The sequence below is a fragment of the Apus apus genome, chromosome 3 (assembly GCF_020740795.1).
Source record: "Apus apus isolate bApuApu2 chromosome 3, bApuApu2.pri.cur, whole genome shotgun sequence".
Lineage (NCBI taxonomy): Eukaryota > Metazoa > Chordata > Aves > Apodiformes > Apodidae > Apus > Apus apus.
Window position 1 is genome coordinate 27,821,786 of NC_067284.1, and position 18,164 is coordinate 27,839,949.

Genomic DNA, 18,164 nt, shown 5'->3' on the forward strand with positions numbered 1-18,164 from the left:
CAGAAACTGCAATTTAACAGTGGAAAAAAGTGATAACTGAAAAGAAGAACTGTAACTTTGCTGTAATTATGAGTATTCCTCCTTCCAGGAAAAATGTATTTCCCTTGAAATTACATTTAATAAATAGTATTCAAATTTTATTGATTTTCAATGTACTTAAAGCTAAAACAGGATTCTTTTAAGTAACATGAGAATTTACTATGAGGAGTGTTTACTGGCAGATATATTTGTTTTCCTCCTCAAATTTTATCATAACTGGAAGTTAAAAAGCTTCAATAACAACTTTGAAGTTACACTCCTTTTACGTATAGTGTTTCTACCATTTCTTCATTCAGAAAACAACATTGTAATTGTCTGCCCCCATTCTCCCAAGTCACATGCAGCCTGTTTTGCGAATTTCTTCTCAGAGAGACTCTTTCATAAAAGTACATGTGACCACAGCACTCCAAGTGGAACACCTTTGCATTAAATGAACTTACCCAAGAATCATGTTACTTTTTTTTTCAGATTTAGGTGCTGAATTAAATATATAAGCAAGTTCAGAAAGAGTTTCTAACACTGAGTGCAGAGAAACCTATTTATTAGCGAATCTTGCTGGTCTCACTGACATGCACCTGTGATCATTAGATGCTGAATTACAGTCCCTACTTTAAATGGCATTAACAGGGAATATGACAACAATAAAAAAACACAAACTGATGAAAAACTAAGATGGAAAGTCACCACTACCTAATCTAATAGGGAAACAAGAAAAAGTATTCTGCTGCTAAATTGATGTGGGGAAACAATCAAAACAATGAGTGTCAAACAATTAGAAATGAACACATTATTCACTTTGACATTACAGAACAGTCAGCAATGAAAACAGATGAGACACAGAGGAAATACCTTGAGTAATAAAGCAAGGTGGTAATCCTTTGAGATCATGAAGAAGGAAGCAGGAAGGGGAGCCATAAAGTAAAAGAAGCAGAGTTAAGGTTTATTGAAGCTAAGGTTCATGTGCCTTGTAGAAAAACAGTGTTATATTCTTGTGGCAAATCACAAGCAACTGGAGAACCAAAACAAGCCCCAAGAAGACTAAAACCAAGTGTGATTCATATCACTTATGCAAAACAATTACACAATTATACATAAAGCCCTGGATATTGAAAGAAGAAAAGGTACTTCAACTTCTATGGCTATCTCAGGGGTAACTGAAATTTGCTACTGAGTTAGCTAAGAAAATAAAATAACTGCCCACAACTGCAGCATTACCTAGTGGAACAGACAAAACAGTATACGTAAAACACATTCACAGATGCATCAGTCATTAGCTTGCCATTACCTTTACACTACTGAAATATTTTGCTCATTTTCCTAATGAAAAAATCAAGTCACTTCTCAAAGATAGTCCTTTGATATGGAAAGTTTCCTACAGTCATTCCTTCCTTTAACACAGAAGAGCACAAGATGATCTATTGTATCACTGTACTTCCTACAATGAATTTAGGAACCTCATTCTTACTGCATTTAGCATTACTGTGGCCACATGTTTTAGACAAATGTAGGAATACAAATGGCATTTATTGACAGTTCTTAAAGATTTCTTAAAAGTAACACTAAGATTACTACAGCATACTGAAAAGTGAGAAGTCATTTCCCTACTTGAACTGCTTGCTAATTCAATTCAGTAGCCATCAGCCCCTTCTTTTGCAAGGCCATCTTTAAAGGATACAAAATGCAGGACTGAAAATTTCCCATGTGCAGCCCTCAAGTTGCCAAGCAACTATGTTATATTATCAATTTCATGAACTGATGAAAATTTTTCTCATCACTAACCAGGCCTGTGCTCTGTGGCTATTTTAGAGCCTTGCTGCTTTGGTTCTTAGAAACAACTTTCAACCTAAGTTTACCCATAAGTCGTTTCTACAACTTATTTGCATCTAGGCTGTCCCTTAGCTTAAATATTTCCTTAAGTAGTCTCACATTTATTTATCCATTCTCTATCTCTGAGAAGAATTTTTGGAGAACAGTCACATTTCTTATTAGCTTTAACATTGCTAAGTTAAAAGATGTTAACTTCTGCTAGTCTTCCTCATGCCCTGATCACCAAAGTACTTTTTCCTCTGCAGCTATTCCAATGTTTTGCTTTGTTCTTGAATAAGGAAAAAAAGAAAGTGCAATAACAAGAAGTGTTCAGCTCATTGCCTCAAGTTCTGAATGCCCTTGAAAGTAAAAGCTGCCTGATTTTGAAAGTGTATCATTAAGAGACTGAATTTTCACATATTCTATACTACCTGAATAATCCAGTGCTCCCATTTGTTTCAAGATTCAACCACTTTGTACTTTTCCTCTGTAAAGTAACTGTGATTTCTCTTTTAAAGTTTAGTTTTGGTGGTTTTGGTTTTTTGCCTTTTTTTTTTTTTTTAGCTATGTGCCCAACAGAATTGGGCAGACTAAAAGTTTCAGTTGAGAACAAAAATCTGTGCATTATACATACAAGTATATGTCAACCACTCATATACAAGTACTGAAGCTTGAAATGGATTGTCAAAGCCTGATAAAAAGTTACTTCCAATTCAGAAATATTTTCACTTAGCAAATAATATTTCTAGAACTAGTAAAGTACCTCTTGTCTTGCTGTCCCTGCTTTCTCATCTTTCTTTCTTTAGAAAGCTTAGGAAGTGATATAGATACAAGTGCCTGAAAAAGCAGAGCTGATTTTCCCTCTACATAACTCAGAGTGTACTGCTGTACTCACATTGCCCTGTAAACAGAGGGACTGTTTTTCAGACCAATAATTAACCTCGTAGTGTCCCTGTCAATAAGGATGCCAGATGTGCAGAAATAAATTAACAATCTATTTTGGCCTGATCAAACATTTATTTTAAGACAGGGACAAGGTTTATATTCCAAGGCCTAGGGAAGGAAAACTGCAATGCAGACTTGCAGAATAATCAGGTTGGGAGGCACCTCTACTAAGCAGTCTACTAGTCCAGCCTTCTGCTCAAAGCAGAGTAAGCTATGAAATCAGACTGGGTTGGCTCTGAGCTTTATCTAGTCAAGTCTTGAAAACAAAGGATGGAAACTGCATAACCCCTGTGGTCAAACTTCCCTTTGCTTGGCTCTTAGGTTCCTCTGAAGCAGTATTCTCCAGGCTGTCCTCACAAAGAAAGTTTTCAAGCCCACACAGCAAGCCTCCCTGATTATTTGGCCCTCACCTGAACTCCATCCAGGTTATCAGTACCTTTTTTGTATTTGGGACACAAAGCTGGATGCAGTATCCCAGATGAGTGCCCAGTGAAAAGGGATAATCACTTTCCTCAACCTGCTGACTGTGCTCTTGTTAAAACAGCCAAGCCCAAACACCTGCCACAGAATTTTAGTGCAGAAGCATGGAATTAATCTATAACCACACTGTCACTTTAAGACCTGCCAAAATCTACAAATGACACAGTCAGCAGTGGAATGATGATGTAGTGGGTACTGCTCATCAATCCAAACAAAGTATCTACAACTTACTGTGCTGTGTTTCACTAAAAATGTAAAACCACAGAATGAGTGCTACTGTTCCAGCAGTAGATTGGAGTAGTCAAGGTAACAAGACATCTGCCTGCACGGGCTCACTGCCTCTTGCTGTCACACACATCTCCAAAGTTAAACATTTAATTAGAAACACATTTTAGTCATTCCTAATATCCAAGTGTTGGGCTTTCTGTTATATACCAAGATCCAAATGAGAGAAATTTAGTGCAAAAAGCATTAAGTGTTCACACAAAGCCAGATAATCCAAACAAACCTGATATCAAAAATGCCTACCTGCATGCATGCTGTGTGCTTACTTTCAAAATTTCCACTTTCAAAGAGAAAACTTTATCTACATATTAAGCAACATGATAAAAACTAATTCCACTGTCATGTCACTCTTGACACATGTTCCTCAGCAAAATGTCTAGGCTTTTCACAGCATGAGCCAGTTCTGCTTTCCTACTATTCATTTAGCAAAACCTGGAAGGGCTCTCCTGTGGTATCAAGGATACTCAGCTTTAAGGTAACATCATTCAGTAACATGCTACTTTATGAAAGCTAGTTTAACCTGTAAAAGAGCCTAGTTTTTTCTATGGAAAACAAAATAGCCTCACACTGACACATGCAAGACAAAATGCAATTGATTTATGTGAATTAAAATATTAATATTTTCCAAGATTGCTTAAACATTTTCTGCTCTCTGCTGTCTATTTAGTGCTACATGTACCTGGGTTTTGAACTGCAAAATTAAAGAAGCCTCACTAGCTAGAAAGCTAGAACCTAGTGCAACGCGAAGTAAAAGCAGGACTATGTGTTCCAACACAATTAAATGTGAAAATGCCCTACAGAAATTAAAATCATCCTGTAAGAAAGACTGTGTTTCATTGTAAATATCAGAATCAACATAAAATGCATTTTGAATGAAGTTTCAAACACTCTTCCAAGCTTCATATGGGGCAGAAGCAAGACTACAAAAATACAGTTTTACACCCATGTGGTAGAAAAACTATACTAACAAGTTCTCATTAGAGACATATTGCCATGGTCATTAGAAAAGGGATGTCATACAATGACTAACTTCACGCAAGTTCCTAACAACTTTGCATAAGAATAAAGAGATTTAAGAAGATATAGTGTGCAGCTCTTTCCACACAGAACTTTTCCTCGCAATTCTAAGTACTGAGGTTATTCAGATACTAAGTTGTAAGAACGCTAGATAAAGAACAGCTCTGGAATTTAATACTGGTTTTATATGGAAGTTTTATTTACGATATAAAAGTTAGATATTAGTTGTTCAATAACATTTCATGTGAGAAAGCTGAGAAGATGATCTTAAAACTTTTCCTTTCAGATGATCACCAGAAGTTTTTTGAACTTATTTCTGATTATCCATTTCAAAGCTCTTACCTTCCAAAAGAGAATACTACAGTGTCGACAGAAATGCAAGGTGTCCCCATACTGCTCCTTTATTGGGTAATATTTCTGGAGTGCAAAGTACATCAGTTTCCAGTCAATGTGACCTTTCTCCGATAAAATCAAATGCCTGCAAAACTGGACATAAAATTAGTAACTTCCTTTAAAATTGCTGAAGAACTAGTCAAATCAGGTAAATGACTGGAAGGTAATGAAAATGAAGTTTTGCAAACGGAATTTTTTAAAGTCAATAACCTAGCATCATACATATCTGAAAAACAGTGAGAGAGATCTAGCCACAAAAAAGGGAGATAAAACCCTAAAAATAGGAGTATGTTTGCCAAGAAAGAGTAGGCCATATACAGCTATCTAACTCAACTGTCTTGAAATTATTCTAATTATAGTCAACCATGTAACAAAAACAATATTTAGAGCTATAAGTAATTGCTTTTTACTTAAAAAAAACAGTCAGGAATGAGATTTTAAAAAAATAATAAATATTGTGCATTGCAAACAGTGGCTTTTTGTTCCACTCAGTGTGGATTAATGCTAATACATGAAGGGCTTTCTTCATTCAGAAGATGACTCCTAGACAGGAAGAATAGCACTTCTTTTTTGAGTGCAGCTACACTTCACTTTGTTTCATAATAGCTTCCCTGTGCAGAGTTATCGTTTTTTCCAAAAGTGCTCTTCAGATATCAAATACATTTTTGTGGTTGTTTAAATGGCTCAAATATACTGCAGAGGACAGGAAAAACAACCTAACCCAACTGTAGCTTATTAAGGTACAATATTAAACAGAAAAATCAGAATTTTATAATGGAAAATAAATACAATCATTAGATTTGTATAATTAATAACCTGATAAGAAATTTAATGTGAATATTCAGGAAGGTATTGGAATTACTGTTTAGAAGTGTCTATTGTAAGGCACAAGGCTAGCTAATTCTACTGAAATGCTTAAATGATGATTTCCCCAGTTTTACCTTAGTGTAACAGCTTCCAATCCAGCCAGTTTTGCCACTGTTCAGTAGAGTTTACCTCACCTACCCTCAAAATCCAGTCAATTGCTACGTTCATCTTAAGCTTTTTATCCTCACAACTTCATCTTGCATTCTGCTGAGCTGCTTGTGAAGCAGGGTTTTTCAGTTTGCCTTTGTCTGTCTATGTTCTCCATGAAGTTAATTTTAAAGCCTTTCAAAATTCTTATTTGGGTCAACTCCATTCAAGTTAATTAGCTTCACTTCTCTTCACCTTCCCTGTTACAATAATTCATCTGGTAGTCACCAACAAAATGGTAGCACCACAGCCCATGAGATTTAAGAATGAGCATTTTCACTTCCTCCAGTCTAGAAACTATTAGGATTTAAAGTTCTTCTTCCAGCTCTGATGTGGTAACTTCTATTTTCATACCTTTATTTTCACCTAGTCCAATTTGTCCCAGCATATATTACTGTCAGAAAGCAAAGACAGTTCTGGAGGCATTCCTAGATTACTTTAATGCTTTTTATGAGGAAGTAGCTGGAAAGTACCATTTAACTTTTTGTTCTTAAATTAAAAATCTCAAGCATTTGTTCTTTTTTGCAAAAATCCAGTTCTAGCTTCACTAGACTGTTCAAGTAGCCCACAAGTTCGAGCAATCTGCCTGCCTACCTTGATTAGTAAAAGAAACTCTACTTTAGATATAAAAAATAGTAACATCTTAGAAATATCCTCTACCACACTTGTGTAGTAAAAAAAACCCAACATCTTACAATAGACTTTTTAAAGTAATGCAAGGTAACAGCCTGATGGTTATCCTAAGCTCACAGACATGCTAAATACAATTTTTAGCATGAACCAAGCCCCCCAAAAAGAGAACATTTTCACTATTACTACATGTTGTCACATTTTTATCTCAAATACGGTGGATTCACACTTCATTATTAGTATAACATATTGCAAATATAAGTGTCACATTTCTGCCAATGATGGGGTTTATTACCTGTTTTTCTGCAAAATGGTACTGGCAGAGCTTTTTCCACAACTGTCTGTCCTCACTGAGCATGTACAAAGTTGGGGTCACTTGACCCAGAGTAATAATGTCCCAGCCATCAGAGAACCTGTATAAGATGTTGTTCAGCATGTGCAGAGGGAGATCACTAAGTGTAAGACCATTGTTGACTTGCTGAAAATAAAGAGTTGAAGACTTTGAACTACAAAAAACTTGACAGTATAAGGTACAAATAAAATTCTCATGTCTTAGTTTAGTTTGTACAAAACCATCGAGTAATATCTATAGTTAATTCTTTGATACCTTGATTACTTGGCTACTATTATTCCCTAAATGCTGTTGTTGAAACCTTAAATGACTACAGGTACAGAAGGAGGTATAGACCGTAGCTTTATAACTTACAGATTTCTCACTGATAAAATAAACATCCTAAATTCTTTGTTTACATTTCAAATAATTTTAAAACACTTCCATCCTTAGAAAATAATTGAAGAGCAGACAGACTTGTGGAATATAGCACAATACATTTAATTCCACTTCTGAGAAAAGTGTGCTAAAACCCTAACTACAATAAAGGCATGAACCAATTATTTGTAGGATAACTACAGTTTCTAAGTTTTTATTAAAAAACAGAGCACATGTCAATTTGCCTTAAACTACTAGAGTACAGAATATAGTATAGAACTGACAAGCAGAAATACAGAATGAAAACATTATGAAAGTCAGAGGCAGAAGAAAGCAGGTTTGTTTCTGAAGACTGGAGACAGCTCCCTCCCTAAGTAAACAATGAATTCCGCATGTTTGACAGATCAGAACACTGAGAAAGTTTGCCTTCAGAGTATACACCCCTGCTCAAGTTTCTCTTTAATAGGCTAACCTACTACTCAAGTTTCTCTTTAATGGGGTAACCTAAAGCAGGACTCCTACATGACTAAATCTGAAACCCATGCTGCCAGGACAGGGCTGGAAGCAGCATCCCAGCTGGTGAGGGAGGGAGTGTGGGCAGCTGCCAGCCCCACCTCTCAGTGCTGCCCAGTCGCAAGGCACTGGCAGTGTAGCAGCTGGACTCCAGCAGGCTCTCACTTATGTCAGCTTATTTCACCACCATTCATCTCACTTACAGTCTAGACTTTCCATAGTGTCATCTGTTATAAACATCTCTGGGACTACCGTTCTGTTCAGGAATATGTGAGCATTACAGATGCAAGATTTCTCATCAGTTATTTCTATCCGAGATGTTTTACATCGGATAAAAGTGACACGCTGGAAAGAAAAAAATGCAGCAACTGCAGTGTCTCAAAACTATGCTGTGGTTGCTTGACATATGGAAACTGCTGAGACTGGGTTCCCCATTTCTCCTTTCTATTTTAAAACTAGCTGTTCTATTCAGATACCTGGCATGCACAGCAAGGACAATTTCAAAATTTCACAGCTGAAAGCAAAGGGAGGAAACAATTGTTTGACTTCACTGTTCACAATTTCTTGAACCATTTCTTCCTCCAGGAGTAACCCAGACAGATTTTAAAAATTCCTTGCTTATCATCAGAAGTTTTCACTATAAAAACTGGAGCAGTGCATACTACATGCTTTTAACAAAGTCACACAACCAGAGTCCAGCATCTGACATCTGACAGTTTTTCCATCTTTGACAACCTACAGACAAACACTTTGAAATGTATTTGGTGGAAGAAACAAGTACATCTATACATCTCTACCAAAAACCAGAAGCATGGGCATCGTAGCAGCCCTTGTTAGAAAAGGACAATTAAAACATTATAAAATTAAGTTGGTTCAACTGAATTAATTTCATATTCTCTGAAAACAAATCAAGTAAAATTGTTTAAGATGTATTTTAAACTCTGTTCACTTAAAAATCATGAACCAATGTTCAATATACTTCCCCTCCCTCAGTCATTTTTTTAAGCATGATTTAATAATATACCTTCTTCATCTGAAGGTTTTTTAGCTGTTGTTGCCAGAGAAGGATGGTTTCTAACCGGCAAATCCAAATATTGATGTTCCCTACTAACACAGATTTTCCAACTCCCCTAATTAGTATACAGAGAGTAGAACTCAGATCCTGTAGAAGATCTTTGATTAATCGTGGGTTATATTGGTCTTCCATAACTGGAAAACAAAACAAACAATACAATTTTGGTTAAGTTAGCCAAGTTAATACAGTTAGATCAAACTAATCAACATTTTTATGGTTAACTACTTATAACCCAACTGTTTGTGTGCAAATAGCTATCCTAATTCACACCATGTCATTCCTTAATGCTGTTCCAGAAGTGAAAAATCACTAATTAACAATTTCACAGGCAAATCTGATGTAACATCCCATGCTATGCATTTAAGAAGCTTGATACCGAACAACTAGTTAGAAATCCAATTTATTCTGTTCAAAGTTGATAACATTACATGTTCATTTAGTGTGGTTACCAGAGATTTTTTTCAATGTTAATCTTATTTTTAAAGAAGTAATAAAGAAAAGCAATCATGTAGTTTAAACCTCAGTATGTCATGCAAATTGAAAAAACTAAATATGTTACTAATCTAAAAGCTTTAACAGTAACCAATAGTTTCTGAATAGAATCTAACTGTCATTTAACTTCATCTGTTTCAACACGATTCAATAATCAAGAGAAAAAAGCTTACTGAAATTGTGGGATGGCAAGTATGGAACCTTCCACTAATATGCTATTGATTTATCTTACAATGTAGAAACAGTAATAGAACTAAGAAAAAATCTCGTAACTTACTCAGAGCAATTAAACTTGAACAAGCAGATTACAAAACGTTACATCTTACCCTTCCGCACAATTTTGTCCAAAATGTTAAAGTAGTTTTTCTGTGCAGCACCACTCAGTGAAGTTAACTGGGATTTTGCAATTAACTGCAAAAGCTAGGACAAAGAATTAAAAATGACAGAAGTAAAGAATGGTTTCAAATACATACTTTTATTACATATATTCACCTACAATAGCCTCAAGGACTGTAACGGTATTTGGGAAAACTTAAGTACAGAGTTCAGAAAATCACAGAATCTTTGGGGTTGGAAGGGCCCTTGAAAGATCATCTGGTCCAACCCCCCTGCTCTGGCAGGGTCACCTAGAGCACATCACACAGGAACTTGTCCAGGCGGGTTTTGAAAGCTTCCAGCAAAGGAGACTCCACAACCTCTCTGGGCAGCCTGTTCCAGTGCTCTGTCACTCTCAAAGTAAAGAAGTTTTTTCTGATGTTTACATGGAACCTCCTGTGCTCCAGTTTGCACCCATTGCCCCTTGCCCCTATCACTGGACATCCCTGAAAAAAGCCTGGCTCCGTCCTCCAGACACTTGCCCTTAATGTATTTGTAAACATTGATGAGGTCACCCCTAAGTCTCCTCCAAGGTAAGGAGACCCAGCTCCCTCAGCCTTTCCTCATAAGGCAGATCTTCCACTCCCTTAATAATTTTTGTGGCTGAGCTGGACTCTTTCAAGCAGTTCCCTGTCCTTCTTGAACTGAGGGGCCCAGAACTGGACACAATATTCCAGATGTGGCCTCACCAAGGCAGAATAGAGGGGAAGGAGAACTTCTCTTGACCAACTAACCACACCCTTTCTAATGCACCCCAGGATGCCATTGGCCTTCTTGGCCACAAGGGCACATTGCTGGCTCATGGTCACCCTCCTGTCCACCAGGACCCCCAGGTCCCTTTCTCCTACACTGCTCTCCATCCAGTCAGCCCCCAACCTGTACTGGTACATGGGGTTGTTCTTCCTCAGATGCAAGATTCTACACTTGCCCTTGTTGAATTTCATTAAGTTTCTCCCAACCCAGCTCTCCAGCCTGTCTAGGTCAAAGCAAGACAAGCCCCACCAGCATCCCATGAACAACTCATGATGAGACGTACATTTTCAAAAAACTATACAAATACTAGTGTTTATCTCTGTGATAGAGCACATGACACACGACCTTGATAAGCTTAATGAAACAATGGAGGGAATCTGTTTCGGAGGCTGACAAATAGAAATGTGGCCTGATGTGGCTGAGTCCTGAACCCACTGACAGATTTGGTGGCCAGGAACATCATACTGAACTGATACCAGCTACCAGACTTCCAGTTTCTGAGTATCATACTGGTCAAACTCAGGTGTGATGGACTTACTGCACTACTTTCTGCTCAGGGAGGTGAAATGCTATACTTTACCTCAACTAAAGAGAACTAAGGGCGGGGGGGGGGTGGGGGGGTGGTGGGGGTGGGAGGTAAATGGTGTTATTCCTACATTCAGGTCCTTGGTAGGAGAAACCACAGTAATCTAATAATGAGCAGTATGCATACTGTGTAATTAGCTTTCCCTTCAGTATATAGTAAGGATCCCCTAACAGTAACATGTTTCTCTCTGAAACCACCATGAACAGAAAAGTAACAAAACCAGCAGAAATGGTCTAGGGGAAAGTAACCAGAATAATTTCAGGTTTTGCACATGACTTACAAGCTTTTAGCTACCACAGGAAGCCCTTGTTCCATTCTGACACTTTTGCTTTTACATTTTAGATTCAGTTTTGTAGCTGATAAGGACCATTGCATCTTCAACAAAAAATTCTCTTAGTATGAAGTAAGAGAGACTTTGATATTACGACAGTATTGCAATGGTTAGAAGCGTAGCACTGAGCTTTATTTACAATGGTGAGTCATTGAATGTGATTCTGCTGAGTACTGAGCAAGTGTTCTCAATAAATCAGAAAGGAAAGGAGGGAGCAGAAACCAGCATCCCCTACAGAGTCCTCTAAACGCTAACCTGCAGAGCCATGCTTTGTAGGACAGCAGCAACTCTTGGCACAGAGGGTGAACAATGACTGAGCCTGCCAAAAATGGTTTTGTGTCTTCATTTCTAAACCACTGATTTGACACTGCACTCAACATTAATCTTCCTTTGGAGGAAGAGAGAATACACCTGTTCTTTCCCTGATTTAATAATGTTCCTTCTGGCTTCTCTGCATGATCCCTGACAAAACATTATATTCTATGAAAGGAGGAAATAATTCTCCTGATGTATTAAAGTACAAGCAATCTATACAATTTTTGAGACTAGATGTTAGGACCTCTTTCTTGGCATCTTCAAAACCTTTTAGTTTGATTAATAATTTGGAACACATGTAGAGGTCTTTGGCAGTTTACCAATTCAGGCAAGTATGTACATTTATCTTGATTAATTTAAAATCATTCAGCCATGTCACTCAGACTAAAGATCAAATCAAAGAAACAAATTCCCTCTGGTTGATTTTAATGAAGTTTCTGATTTCAGTGAAGGTTAATATGCAAGGATTAAGACAATTTTAGCAGGTGCATGAGTACAAGGATCTGACACAAGCTCATCCTTATTGATAAGTGCACAGCCATCACTTATCTTGTCTACTAGAGCTTATAACTCTGAATGGATCAACTGTTTATTCAAATGGAAGCATTTTGAAAAAAAGACTATCCATATCAAATTCAGACATTTAACAGCCAACAAATTACCACTATACTACAGCACAAAGAGGCACAGGAAAACAGCTGATTACAGAATCACAGAATGGTAGGGGTTGGAAGGGGTGTTCTCTTTTCTTCTTACTGTTACAGGCTAAAACATCTTGAGAAAGTTCCAGCTTATTTCTGCTCCAAAACAGCATTAAAAAGCAATGTTCTAAACCACAAAGCATACATACACCAAAAAACCTGCAAAGGGAATAAAATAGAGAAGTACTCTAACAACTAGCCTGGAAGCAAATCCTTTTTGCTCTGTTTCCTTTGGTCCCACATCTCTCATTTTTCTGGAAGTATAATATACTGTCTCAGCCACATATGGGTGGGTAGAATGTGTTTTCTCTCCAAATACTCCACAGCCCAGGGTGGAGTAAGGGTGTTCTCCTTGCATGTTTATTTAATTTTTTGTCTTTTCAAGCTCTGGATACATTCCAACCACTGTATTATTTGTTAACAGCCTCACCACTGAACTGAACTCTAGGCCTGATACATCTCACATTTTAGAGCTCCTCTAGGAGTCGGGAGAAGCACTTTCCTACCTCAAGTTAGGTGACAAAAGAAAACCCAAAACAACACAAGTTGGGGCCAGAGAAAGATAAGAATCTCCCAGAACAGGTGTTTTTGAGTAGACAGCTCGTTAGGCATTGGGGAAATTCAGGCATGGCAATATGTGGTTCCCTGAAGTACAAGTTACATAGTTTTGGAAAACAGGTAGATAAAACAGTTGTCCAGAACTTACAGGTTCTATGCACTTAATTCTCAACCTATGACCAGCCTGGACCCAGAGAAGCTAACATTGTGAGAAAGGGACTCTTCAATCAATCATGGTATTAGTATATCAAAATTGTGTCTATAAACTTCATGTCACTATGTCATTTGTAAAAGACAACTTGCAATAAAACTGATTTCTAGAAAACAAAAAAAGGAAGACTGAAAAAGCTGGAGTCTCAAGTTTTAAGGGTTGTTAACAAAGGTAAATGCAGATATATATTGTCCTAGATAAAAATTAATTTTAAAAAGAGTCCATTGAATCACTGGACTGTTAAGAAGCTGTGGAAGAAAGAAACTGCAGAATATTTACACATCAAATATTCTTCTGGAAATTGCTATTTTAAGCATATTTAAGATATAGTAAAGTATATTTAATATGTACTACACATTGCTGCTTTTGGTTGTATAGGAATTATTTTGCCTTTAAAGAGAGTTCATTATTCAAATGGCTAACAATGACTGAAACTACCATCAATGTTTCCATGTAAATACGCAGCATACCTGCCATCAGGGTCCTCCTCAAGCTAGAGGCTTTCATAAAGCAATATAATGAGTTTTCACCAAAGAAAAATGACTCAATTTAAAGCTGCTTCATGCAGTAAAAATTACATACGAACAGGGTATTTATCCAGTCATAGATCATCAGCTGTTCAGTGCAAAATTATTTCTTTTGTACACACAGGCACATCAACAAATGCATTTTTCAAATATGCATATAAAGAACTTACTTTGACCACGTAATTGAACCTTCTTATGTCCTGAATTGCACTTGAAAAGTCTAAGCGGTTAAAAGCTTCTCCCAAAGTACAATAGCCATGTCTCTGAGAAGAAGAATAAACACACTTTAAATAGAAAGAAACAAAATTGAGGAAAATATTCAGAAAAGCACTCTGCCAGGCAACCGATTCTTATGTATACCATACTCTCTGGAAATAGAATGTAAATGGACTGAAAAATTACTTAATTTCTCAAAGAATTAATGAAACCAAGTAAGTTATTTGGAACCAACAGGTACATATGCAGTATTACTTAAAAGCAAGGCCTATTAAATTAACACTAATAATACAATCTGTGATCACTGGTATCCAAGTGTCCTAGGAATCTACTTCACTATTGCATGGGCACAATGCTGGTACCATCTCATGGCTCTCATGCTCCCCATTTGCCTCAGCACAAGATAGAGCTCGTTTGCACAACAGTCTGAGCTTACAACCATAAGCATTAACTGATGTGAACTAATGTTCACAGTTGAGGGTAGGAACACAGCTCCTCGATCCTGGGATTGGAAGAGCAAATGATCTCAACATAGAGAATTTATTTTCTGGGTTCTAGAAGTTTAGGCACAATTTTTCTTAGGTACCAAGAGCAAGCAAAATTGCATTTTCTTTGGTGCTTCTGCACAGGTGTCATAAGGTGCAAATGGAAGTTTCAGAGGCTGTTGTGGAACTACTTAGCATGGTAGTGGCAGCCTGAAACGACATGGGATCACATAAGCTTCCTAACTTCAGGGCCACAAACCCACACAGGAGCCTTGGAGAAAATGTGGTGAGGCTACAAAAACCCTACAACTGGTGGAAGAGATACTCTCCGAGTAGTGTACTAGTATGGCTTATCCGACCAGGGGAGTGGGGGATAAATAATTATTTTCAGTTAATTCCTAGATAGACCTCCTCAATGAATTTAATGATGGTGAAAAGACAGTAGTACAACTTAATATTGCTTTTTGCAACCCCAAGACAGCTTACTTTGGATGCACCACAGTGGGACAGGCAACAGTTAACTATTCATTGCAGAGTGATGGTAATTACTGCCTATCGGTTAATGACTACATTTGGGATCACACCACTTGCTCATCCAGTTGATATACTTGAGTGTCACAACCAGTGAGATCCAAGTGTGCTGCACACTTTATAATGTGTACAGCTTGGTTGGTTAATAGCAGTGAATTAACAAGTGCAGACAACAAAAATTTAAATATTTGTGGCTGTTCTCTGGCTAAACAGTTATCAAGAGGCCATGTTTAAATACATTAACATGAAAATTCCCTTCAACAGCTGGAAGCGCATTTCTATGAAGCTTCAGCTCTACCTTTCCAAATGTATTACCATAAAAGAATTACCAAAAGAACATCTCCTGCTTAATTCCAGCTATATACCTGCACCTGTTTTGGTTTCATTTATTTTTAGTGCTCTCCCATAGCATGTTTCACATGCTTCTCTGGGTGACTGGCCTGAAAGGTGAAGCCTTCCAGTGCCTCCTCTCTGTAAGCTCATTCCACACCACCATGCACTTCCTGAGTACAGTGCTCTATATGATCTCTCTCAGCTCCAAAACGCAAAGCCACCTTTTGCCTGTGTAGCTACAGGTCATCACATTCACCTCTGTCCCTCTCTCCTGGCTGACATCACCTTGGATGGAAGACATCCTTAGGAGTGTCCAAGTTCCACTCCCAGATAACAACAGGAAACACCACAGGAACAAAACCAAATCTTCGAGACAATTAATCTCTAAGTACAAGGGTTGCATTTTAACTCCTGGCTTTCCAGGAGGTCATTTCAAGATCTTTAATGTTCCCTTTACAGTTGCATGATATAGTTTGTATCCCAAACTAAAAACATCTGGAATTTGTGGAATACAAAGGTCCTCTTCGCAAAGTTTGAAACTACTTATTTATATTCAAATTTGCATTAAGACTCCAAAATATCAAGTAGCTGCCTGCAGACACCTTCGGAGACATTACTCTGGTTTTGCAAATACTTTCAGTTTTAGTTTGAAGACACACAATACAGAGAGAGACAGATGAACTTGGAGAAGTAGCAGGTAACTATTATGTTTGTCCTTGCAAGTTCACACAACTCTGTCACAATGACCCACCTAAAAGTCACTTTGCTATCTGCCTTTGCCTCACCACGTGCAGGTGTACTGTGCTGCCAATGAAGAGAGAGGTGAATATAGCCCCTAAAATAACAGAGCACAAATGGGTGTGTTTTAAATATACTATTTGTCAACACAAAGATGGTAGGATTGACCCACAGCATGCAGGACTTACTTCCCTGGTGCTTTCTTTGTGAACATATATCCACTTTTCACGATAAAAACCTAAAAGAAAAATATAAGCATTTTTAGGCTTCCACTTGAGGTAGTATCTTCTAGAAAGAAATGGAAAAAAAAAAAGACCACCCTAAATAAAATGTTTCATAAGATAGGAGAGAAGGTAGAACAGTTTTAATGAAATAAGTTCATAAATGCTGAAAAGGATGAGTACAAAGTTTCAGGTTATGTACTTCAAAAAGGAAATTTAAATAATTTTATAAATTAAACACAAAAGTTAGCACACAATTGGCAGATGTAGCACAACTTCTGTCAGCTGTGTACCAACAACAGTCAATTTCTCCTACAAAACCTTGGATATTTTTTAATCCAATAGGCTCCTTAGCACTCAACACAGAAAAGTAGAAATGAGCAATCTTTTTGTTTCTGAACTCTCTACTCCTCTAATTATTTTCTTCTGTAAAAATGCCTGCTTTGCATCCACTTGGTTGAACCAGTTGCAGAATGCTGCAGGGAAGTCAACTATGCAAAACTAATAAAGTCAGTTAGGCAGACCTTCAGCTTTCAGAAGTCTGGTATGTTGTCAAATGAAAGCATGCTCTTGCATATAGCCACTTGAATATTTGGAGATACTTTGTGCCCAGACAAGTCTGGGGAAGCTCACAGCTTTCTGCAAGGCTATCTCTGTTTCAATTTTGGGAAATACAAATAATGGAAATTATTTCAAGATCAAAGCATTAGAAATGCTAAGAAGTTGCTTATCACCTTACATTGTTTTATCTACTCTACCAAATTCTCTAGTTAAGCAAGTTTACATATTTGCAGTCTGAAGTACAGTTGATCTTTTAAAAAATGAGAATTGACAAAACCAGCTTTGACACTTTTTTTAGAAGAACTATTTTCAAGAAATTCAATCCTGAAAGTCTTTACCAAAAGCTATAGGTGCTATGACAAAATATGTTTATTTCTGAACTGATTTCTAGAGCTGTAACACTCATCAGAATTTAAACTGAACAAAAACAAAAGCTGCTTTGGTAAGCAGAAGCTTCCACAAGCATCCAGAAGAATTCTAAAACTAGTCCACAAACCAAAGCAATGGTCAGTATCAGAAGTCATTTATTATTCAGGAATTACTAGTCCTAAATTAATTATCCTTGGATCATTGAAAATCACATAACAAATGACCAATCCTACAGTTCAATTAAGATGTATCACTTTTGACACAGATTTGTTGCCAATACAGAAGTAAACACAACTCAGAAGGCTACTCTACAGGTTAATATAAATGAATGGCTATTATAAAATTTTGCTGAACTTACAAGAGTTTTCTAAAATTAATTAAAAAACCCCAGCCTTACATTGCGAATCTGCGTTATTCCTAAAATGATCTTTTTTCCTTTTCTTTGCTGCAAACTCACAATCTTCAGTATTGTATATTTCTTCATCTTCGTCATCACCAGTTAGGATGCTGAAATAAACAAATCTAGTTAGAACAGCTGTGATTAAATATTTAAGATGCATGTAAGCTTATCACTCTCTGCATTAAAGTCTGCCAGCTGGAAAAAAAAAATGTCATGATGTTCCTCTGTTATAGACCCCTGATGGTCTATAGTAAAATGTCTCTTGAGAGAAGCTGTTTTGCTCTTTTCTTCCCAGTGGGGTTGAATTATGTGTCAAAATTACTAAATACACAAAATTATCTTCTTAATAGCTATCTTGTAAGTCACTACTGACATTTGAGGCCACACCTGGAGTACTGCATTCAGTTTTGGGCACCTCAATTCAAGAGAGATATTGAGGTGCTGGAGCGAGTACAGAGGAGGGCAACGAAGCTGGTGAAGGGCCTAGAGAATAAATCTTATGAAGAACGCTTGAAGGAGCTGGGAATGTTTAGTTTGAGGAAGAGGAGGCTGAGG

At 37.2% G+C, this 18,164-nt stretch overlaps 1 protein-coding gene across 5 annotated transcripts in view; it reads right to left on the reverse strand.

Annotated features, from left to right (window-relative positions):
- FBXO25 (F-box protein 25) overlaps nucleotides 1-18,164 on the reverse strand; it is a 31,884-nt gene that overhangs the window by 3,089 nt on the left and 10,631 nt on the right. For 3 of the 5 annotated variants that reach the window (XM_051613794.1, XM_051613797.1, XM_051613795.1), the window contains exons 3-10: nucleotides 17,607-17,716; nucleotides 16,247-16,296; nucleotides 13,926-14,018; nucleotides 9,725-9,818; nucleotides 8,856-9,040; nucleotides 6,905-7,087; nucleotides 4,915-5,058; nucleotides 889-915 (exon numbers count right to left, since the gene is read on the reverse strand). In XM_051613794.1, the coding sequence (XP_051469754.1) occupies nucleotides 889-915; nucleotides 4,915-5,058; nucleotides 6,905-7,087; nucleotides 8,856-9,040; nucleotides 9,725-9,818; nucleotides 13,926-14,018; nucleotides 16,247-16,296; nucleotides 17,607-17,716 (886 nt within the window). Of the gene's footprint in view, nucleotides 1-888; nucleotides 916-4,914; nucleotides 5,059-6,904; nucleotides 7,088-8,855; nucleotides 9,041-9,724; nucleotides 9,819-13,925; nucleotides 14,019-16,246; nucleotides 16,297-17,606; nucleotides 17,717-18,164 lie in introns of those variants that run through there. The other 2 variants (XM_051613798.1, XM_051613799.1) reach the window with 2 other exon arrangements.